The sequence below is a fragment of the Dermacentor andersoni genome, chromosome 10 (genome assembly GCF_023375885.2).
Source record: "Dermacentor andersoni chromosome 10, qqDerAnde1_hic_scaffold, whole genome shotgun sequence".
In the NCBI taxonomy this organism is placed as follows: Eukaryota; Metazoa; Arthropoda; class Arachnida; order Ixodida; family Ixodidae; genus Dermacentor; species Dermacentor andersoni.
In genome coordinates this window covers 128946643-128955638 of record NC_092823.1, presented here as the reverse complement: position 1 = coordinate 128955638, position 8996 = coordinate 128946643, and the positions used below count along the sequence as shown (strand labels likewise).

General features: G+C 42.7%; 1 protein-coding gene across 1 annotated transcript; it reads left to right on the top strand.

Moving 5' to 3' along the window:
* The first annotated feature begins 380 nt into the window (after positions 1-380).
* LOC129380336 (uncharacterized) lies at positions 381-7028 on the top strand. Its single transcript, XM_055061139.2, has 5 exons — positions 381-526; positions 3654-3829; positions 4621-4694; positions 5631-5711; positions 6767-7028. The coding sequence occupies exons 1-5, from the start codon at positions 407-409 to the stop codon at positions 6943-6945; spliced, it is 630 nt and encodes a 209-aa protein (XP_054917114.1). The 5' UTR covers positions 381-406; the 3' UTR covers positions 6946-7028.
* Positions 7029-8996: the final 1968 nt, after the last annotated feature.

Sequence of the window (8996 nt, the reverse complement as noted above, 5' to 3'; positions counted from 1 at the left end):
CACACTTCCTGCATCCAGTCATATTTTACCCAAGCTTTCAGTCAGTTTCTTAGATTTCTGGTTCTGTCAATCACAACCTTTCTTTGTTTTGGGGCATATTGGTCGTGAAACTTTTTTCGGTATTGTCTTTCCGTCTTCTTTACCGGACCTTGTTTTTTAGCTGTCACTCCAGTGACTTAGATTCAAAGCTTGGCTCAGCTGAAGCGGAAACTCACTTGTGGAAACAAACAAACATAAAAAAGCTAAGGAAACACGTACGGCAGCCAAAATTACACCAAAAGCTGTAAGGGCTCTTCCTAGTTTTCGTTGAGCTTTTTCTCCCTCTCCCCCTTTTTCTTTGATATCGCAAATAAAAAGGAGACCCCTGTGAGCAGTCTTCACCACTTTGCTCTGATTCGTCGCAGCAATGTTGTCTCTCCATCTTCTCCTGGCTACCATTGCCGCCTTCGCTCTCCAAGGGGGCGCCTTAGCACAATTCTATCCGGAACTTCAACCACAACTGCAAAGATTTCAAAACCCGCGCCGTGTGAGTCCTTACGCTCTATTCCCCTTTTTGCTATCCATCGAAAAGCGTTAGCCTATAGTCAAGCACTGTTGGTAAGCTTGCACACTCATCTGTTACACCGTCATAGATGGCATCTTCCTCAAGTGGCACTGTCGCATATATTATAAAGGCTAGATTGCTCATTGTCCTGAATCGGTAGCTAAACCTTTCTGCCGTGGAACAATAAGTCCAAGGTTCGCCTCCAGGCGACAGCATTCTGATTAGAATTAAAATTAAAAGAAATCGTTTGCTTTAAGCGCGAAATTAAGTATACTTGGGACTTTATGATCCTTCATAAGTTCTCCGTTACGGTGTCCCTAACAATGCCAGTCTTGCTTCGGGGCGTCGAGCCCTTCTATTCAAACAACGGGCCTTGTGGACCTAAGTGCTCGTACTCCAAGCGCTATACGGTAACATAGACAGAATAGAGTTTGAACAAATAAACCGGGTTCGCACCACAGACTGACAATTTTTTTTATAACAAACCTTCATTTTAGCGTAGACGGGTGGCAACGAATGTCAGTACGATGCTAATTTGCAATACACTGAGGAGTGCATAAGTCGAGAATTTAACGGCAAAATTGGTTGGCAGTTGGCTTCTGCGAAGTAGGTGAAAGCTGATAATATTAGCCGAGAAAACTTTTCTTATACACCTTACCCCGCAAAGCTTCGTTCCTAAAGACTTATAAGCACCTAGACAGAAAACAGTGCCATTGCTCATTCGCGGAAACTTAGGATATTTCAGAAGCCATACATGGGACTTCCTACTTCTTCATCAAGGAAAAGCTTTATTTTGCGCACATTTCCCACGGGAGAAGGCAACACGACAGAGACCTTCTTTCTTGTGAATAGGGCGCAAAACAGGGATCAGCTTGCATGAATGTTTCGCCAACGAGCCCAAACAGCTGAAGTAAGAACCAGAATATACGCCGAGATTTTTTTCCTCCAAAAGAAGCTGCTTATTAAGTCCCTCGTTTTATATAGTGGTTTTGAGCACATCGCGAGTCGTCGTCTGGCCAAGTCAAGGCCAGGGGTCGACTTTTATTCCGGACCGACCTATATTCCGGTTCGTTCAGAATATTGGCTGTACACATCAGTGCACACTGTTCGCCATTCTTTTTTACTTGGTTACGAGCACGACTGAAGTAAACCACGTAAAGTACACAACGGGAGAGTTGGCGTTCTTAAAGTCTATCATCAAGGTCAGTAGACAAAGGTATCTTTAGTAATGCAAGCAGATCCTTTTGCACGGAGTTGCTTTCGAAGCACCGGTCGACAACTTTCGGCTCTAATAATGAATGATTGTCCAGTTTATCCAGCACTATGCACAGGACTTGCCTTTCAGCACTACAGCATGTGCCGACACATATAAAGTTAAAATTAAATTATATTGTGGGGTTTTACGTCCCAGAATCATGACCTGATTATGAGGCACACTGTAGTGGCACACTTCCGAATAATTCGGACAACCTGGGGTTCTTTAATGTGCACCTAAATCTAAGTGCACGGGTGTTCTTTCATTTCGCCCCCATCTAAATGCGGCAGGGCGTGGCCGGGATTTGATCCCGCGACCCAGTGCTTAGCAGCGCAGCAACAAGGCCACTAAGCAACTACGACGGGTGCATATAAAGTGTGGGAGTGTCTCATCACAACTGCCTGTGTGGTACGCCGGGGGTCTCTGCCCTCCCGCCCAGGCTATAAAGCCAGAAATAGCCCTGGTTAAACTCCCTGCCGTTCTAGGCTTCTTTTCTCTATCTCTCTGCTCGGCGACCACTTACACATCAAACTAATTTTTGCGCAAACTTAAATGGGTTAGCACAACTTATTACACTTGCGATGGCAGATTTAAATTACAGACGCGATGTGGCATTTTCGTCCCCGGTATTTCAGCATTTTCTCTTATATAATAGGTATATTACTGATAAATTTCGTGGGAGCCGGAAATAGACATTTTTGATAAAAACATGTTTACACACTGGCGAACTGCGAGCCTGTAACAAATGCCGTGTGAGCACGCTTAATACAGAACGGAAGTGATTGTCGGTCTTTGCGGTTGCCTGCTGGAATCGCATAGGAACTGCATCTGTGAACGCCATAAAGCATTGTCGCCTCAGGGGAAAGCCACTCGAACAGGCGCAACATGTAATATCGTAAAAGTAGAGGAAGCAAACTGCATAACAAAACTGATTTTGAATAGTTTTCCCACGCCCCCAACAGCAGTTGACAATCGTTACTCATTATCCGGAAGCAGTCCGTCAGTGCCCTAGTACAGCCAAAATTTTTCATGAGATTTATATGTTCAAATGGCAAATGAGACTAGAAGCAAACGCATGAGGAAAGTGAGATCTAGTTCATTTGGCAGCGCTTTGCAACCAAAGAAGGGGAAGGTGTAGTTATCACTAACGCGAAAAGCATGTAATCAATGCCTTTTGCCAACGTTCGCCTATACGGATTCGGACACTGAGAAAGAGATTTGACGATAGTTTGTTGAACGCGCAAGCAGCCGTGGAAAGAAGAATGGCATACTTAGACAAATTCACCACAAAAGGTGGGAAAATGACCGTACCCATTAAAGAGAAAACCCGGGTTACTGATAACCTGATTTAATGAATATAAGTGCAGTTGGGCCGTAATGAAAACCAAGGAAGACTAAACGGCTGCGATCTATCATTATAGCTCTTGGATGGAGAAAGTGGAGGCTTGCCAAAAAAACGAAAAATCACTCGCAGTGGTAGGTGACTATAGGAGATGGTCGGCTTGAAGACGTAGTGGAGTGTTAGGACAGAGCACAATAGCAATTAACGATCCTTGAGAAGCTTTCGTTCTACAGTGGGCTTCAATTGGAGGTCGATGTAGATTTTCTGATGCTGCTGCTGGTTATGTTTATTGTAATGAAGACATCTTATGAACAAACCAAACACTCTTGGTGTTAAATGTGCCACGCAATGCGTAAGCAGCCTCTGATACCTTGAGTGAATGTGGTTATGGTCATGGTCACTGCTTTGCCAAACTCAGATTATACATGCTTGGTTTTCATGTTTTATGTTATTAACAAATGCTGCACGTAAGAGCCCTTAATAAATTTCTTCACTTTTATTTGCGCGCTCAGTGCTATCCCAACAATGGCGACTGGATCATGGTGAAGAGGAACTACCCCTACGATCCAAACTTCGGCGGAAACGCTAAATGCGTGAAATATGAGAGAATTGGACCGGTCATGGGCAACAGCATGAACGTGAGGTTCTCTTGGTGCCAGGACGGATCCGGACATGGATGTGGATCAAAGTAACGCTCTTGACAATTTTCAGAAAGACAGCATCACGGGGAAACATAGTTCCACAGAAATCTCACAATTAGAATAAAGAGCAACTGAAGCATTTTCATAAAGACTTATATAGACGCCAGTGTTTATGAAGTAACATTTGAAACGTACAGATAACTTAATCACAAGAAATGCGTCATAGTATATTGTGGAAGCCAGATCGTTAGAAATAGTGTTAGAATCGAATACATCATGTTAGCATATAAAAAATAATTTTATTTGCTTTGCAAAGCAGAGTAAAACTAGAAGGGAAGACATTTATGTAACTAGATATTAACTTAACAGCGCCGAATGTGGTATGAGTATTAAGCACTAGCTCCGTATTGTACTAGCTAAAGGGATCTCAAATGCCAAAATTTTTTTAGTTTGGTGCCTGATGTGATGCGGATTGAATTATTATTCTGGCGTAACAGAAATTTGTGCATTATTGTTGCTAAGATGAACAGGGCACCTCTAACAACTTATATAAATATTGGTTGGTTATGAATAAAGAAGTAATAATTACTCAGCAGCTAAACATTAAAAATATGTCAGTGCGCAACGCTGGACAGGATGGTGTCCATTTGCGCGTAATCTTCTATTATACGCTTTGAGCACTTCATAGGAAAGTCAGCGTGAAGTAAAAAAGATACAACGTTTCTGATTAAAAAATAACTATAGTGTGCATAGTGGTATAAAACACAGTGATATTTCTATCTGTGACGCAGAAAATATTCTTCTAAACTTTCTTTTGACTTGCTGATTTATTTTGCAGTACTGGTCGATATGTCCTCACTTCAACGCCAGGATACAGCACAAGGAATCAGTATAACTTTATGTCCTTCAATGGTAAGCAAGTGCAAAAGTGATGAACGTTGGTACGTTGGTACGCTATAGTACCACAAAATCTAACGATACGATTCTTTTATGAAAGTCCTAAATTGTTGCAGACCGCGAAAAGTGAAATGAGAAGATATTTCCCGCTCAAGTGTATTGCTTTTAAGTCAAACAGGCACTTTGTTTCGTTTAAATCTGCAGGATGTTCCCTGGCCACTGATTCTCATCTGGAGCACAACCATAGCGGCCCTGTTAGGAGAGTCATTTAAATACCATTGCGAACGCTCGCCACATTTTGTTTGCACTGAGTGGCCTATGGCTCGAGGCTAAGTTTGAAAAAGTAAATGTTTCACCAGTTATATCGACCCACGGTCTACAACGTCCGCCAGCTCTGATACTGTGTATTGTCCTCAATGTATAGAGCATCCTTGAGACCTAATATAAGAATTCCGAAGACGTTGCTGACGCAATCTAAATATTTACTGGCATAGCATCGGTCTCTTTCTCCTTTTTAAACTCATTCTTTCTAGGCAACTAGTTACTTCAGAATCTTGAGAAGCACGCCGATTTCCGCAAGCATTTACTTTTTTTCTCGCTACATTAGAGACAAGAACTGTGAAGTTTGTCCCGTACTACGTGCCGCACAAACTAAACAGCTTGCCGAACACATGAAAAAATTATCCAAGATCCTTCACCACCATAACGAGGTCCTAATAATTCAGGGCAGATGGGAAAAATCATGCTTGCTATAATTTGTTATTATTATTTATGCGAAAGCGTCAAATGGCTCACTGAGGAAGAAATCCGGCGTCTGGCGTCTTTAGCAGCCTAAACTTTTCTTTGATTATCAATTATTTTTCTTAGATTTCGAGTGCTTCGAGGTTACGTTCAGGCAGCCAAAGCAGTGTGGACATGTTAATGCGACTGAATCCACATTTTCTTTTTCAGGTATGGGCAATTACCAAATGCACACGATCTTCAAAGACTGCGGCACTTGCTTTGTTGGACGTTATCGTTATGCTCTTAACGGTAAGTTTTGCTATTTTTTTATTGACCCCACGCAGGAATTATTATTGTCGCATGTCGCTTCTCCTAGCCGAATTAGGCTAAATGAAAGTTCACTGTACTCGAAGTAGTTTCTTATACAATCAGTATGGGTAATTATATAGGCAAAAATTGGCTATATATGCTTTCTATATATCACTATCATGAGTGTACCACATCGACTGAAATGAAACGAGCTACAATGCTACAAATATATGAGAAAGCTTCTCCGAAGTAAACTTTTATTGGAGCACTATTGACCGCTCAAGCCTCCATGTTCTTGCAAATATCAGCCTCACGCGGATTAGAAAGGGAAGTCGTATAAACCAGCTGGCTCGTTTTATCTCTCATTGAACACAATTTCAAATTTTGTGGGAGCACGTTTTATTGATTAGACTGTATCTGCTGTGCACTGGACTTAAAGCATTGGTAATGCTTGTCTGTATGTTTGACCATTATGCATCTTTCCGTTGGTCATATCACGCAAGAAGCTCCACAAATTTCGCTGAATTATAACCAACATCTTAAATTATTTAGCTGTCTGTAAAAGTTCAAGTGCAACGAAATTGTCTGCGCACATTTAAGAACTGCTTCTAAACACCGTGCACAACACCTATAATTTTGGTGTTCGTGAATATAAGGCAATTATACCACGTATTGTAAAACAGAACAGTACTACTGGAGGCAGCCCTCTTACGCTGCATGAAAGTTTGAGCACGGAGTGGTCCAAAGCATCAATTGGAAGTTATGTGACAAGAGAAAATAAATTTATGCTCTCCATAAGCACAGTGTGCTTATGAGTATTGCTATTATCCAAAGTTATTTAATACCATTTTTAACAGACATGAATGTAAGAAAGAGCGCATCTAATATTTTCTCGAGCTATTGCTGGTGTTTCTTGCATATGTGAGTATAATTGCTTTCTATGTTGTCGCTCGTTGTTAGCTATAAATAACAATTTCACTAGCAGAGGTTTCACTGGTGAACTAGATTAAGAGTGTAGTAATCATCTAAGCAACCTGTCATTTCTTTCTTGGCAGGATATGGCTGTGCCATGTGGCGCCGTGCGGCGCCCAACTTCAGCCGACGTTCCACCTACTGCAACTTCATCTTCGATCTGTTCTGTGGCGGTGCTCCCAAGTACCAGGTGTACGATCAGTCATGCAGTCGGGTGCTCGGCCTATACGGTGGCTCCTACACCGGCTGGTATAAGAAATAATCAGTGGCTCATGAGCTCATGCCCGTCTCCTAAGCATGTAACTCCCCAGCACGTTTATTGAAATAAAGCTTAATTTCTGTCCACTGTGCATTCTTCTTCTAAAATCATTGGTCCTATGTATAGTGGAACATCATTTGCCATCATCCACGGCGGTAGCCATTATAACTACGTGCGTCAAATGTACCACTTAAATATCCACAACTGCCTTTGTCGTAAAGAACCCACCTCCACTCAGAACTAGAAGAAAGGGCGTTAACGGAGGGGCCCGATTTTTATTAATCATATCATCGTAATCATTAAGTGTAACATCGTAATCTATTTCCACAATAATTTCACGAAATAGCTGAAACGTGTTTTGAAAGCGTTAGACTTATTTAAGTAGAACACCTAATCTATTTCCACACTGGTTTCCACAACCAAGTGGAACTTAAATGCAACGAGAGTAAGAGTATGGCGAGGGAGATCTGAGGGCGAGGACATGGCCCGACCAACTTGCTTGATGATGAAGCCGTCGCCAGCACAGCAGAAACGTACAGAATGGCAGAAGGAGGCAGAAACCTAATTTGAATGAATTATGGGGTTTTACGTGCCAAAACCCCTTTCTGATTATGAGGCACGCTCATATGATTATGTGGGACTCCGGAAATTTGGACCACCTGAGGTTCTTTAACGTGCACCTAACTCTCAGTACACGGGTGTTTTCGCATTTCTTCCCCATCGAAATGCGGCCGCCGTGGCCGGGATTTGATCCCGCGGCCTCGTGCTTAGAAGCCCAACACCATAGCCGCTAAGCAGCCACGGCGGGTAAAACTAATTTCAAGCACCTAATTTTGGTCGCGGCGTTGTCCACAATAATGAATCCACGCCCACCAGCAACATCTTTGAACGTCATACACGTAAACGGTAACATATGAGGGCGTAAGTCTTGATGTCGGGGAAATCACATTTCGTGGACATTTTTTTTTTCGAGGCCTACAACGGTAGTTCAGGTATCGGTTAACGGCTCACGCTACGCCAGCGAGACCTAAAAAATGTGCTTTTTTTTAACGGCCAATGGTTCCAATTGCAGTTCATTTCGTCCTATTACGCCAACGTTGTTCCCTCACAGGTAAAATTGCCAACAAGTGTTTCTGAAAAGGCTAAATTGAATTCGGAGGTTTTACGTGGTAAGACCACGATTTCATTATAGGGCATGAAGTGCTGGGGACCCCTGATTAATTCTGACCACCAGGGAATCTTTCACGTGCCCCCAATGCAAGCGACGCGGGTGTTTTTGCATTTCGCCCCCACCGAAATGCGGCTGCCACGGCCGCGATTTGCCCCCGTGACCTCTTGCTTAGCAGCGCAGCATCATAGCTGCTAAGCCACCGCGGTGGTTGTTTCGGAAAAGGTAGCTTTGTGGTATATATATATTGATGTTATCTATAATGGCTGTCTCAGCAATGCAAAAGGTATTGTTTCCGTACGAGCAATAAGCGTAGAGAAAACGTATTGCTAACTTTGAAAACCTGATTTTCTTTTACCGACTTCCACTAGAATACTTGTCCTAATGAAAGGGTTCTCTTTTCTTCAAACTAGTGTTCTTGTAATTTTTCTCATGGTAAAAGGAACAATGGGCTTTTGAAATGTCTTCTACTTCCAACGTGCTTAGATTTCTTGACTCCAGCCTCCCCCACTGGGTAACAAGTTTTGTAGACCATGCCGATCAGTAAAATTGTCTTAAGGTTGACGTAGAAATACTATGATAAAATTTAATCGAGTGTCAACATGAGTTTCATAATTCGCTGCCCAGAGATCTATACAGTGGTGCAGAGTGTTTGAAGGCCCTGCTCTAATTTACAGAAGGACGCCTTGCGGGAGCTGGAGGGTTCAAGAGAACGCCTCCTCTGGGAGATGCTTTCTCCAACCTTTAATTGCAATAGCAATTATATGGACACTCCAGGCACATTACTACCGTCGCCGTCGGCGTCGCCGTAAGGTTTCTTGTAAAGTCCAACGGCGATAACCGTCGCCGCGCGCCGTATGCTCTCACACAAGCGAAGAGAGCGGAG

Excerpts from the sequence above, each read along its gene's own strand:
- LOC129380336 (XM_055061139.2), top strand. The coding sequence starts at position 407 with ATGTTGTCTCTCCATCTTCTCCTGGCTACCATTGCCGCCTTCGCTCTC. Across the intron at positions 4,695-5,630 it reads TAACTTTATGTCCTTCAATG|GTATGGGCAATTACCAAATG; the intron begins GTAAGCAAGTGC and ends TTTCTTTTTCAG. Across the intron at positions 5,712-6,766 it reads TTATCGTTATGCTCTTAACG|GATATGGCTGTGCCATGTGG; the intron begins GTAAGTTTTGCT and ends CTTTCTTGGCAG.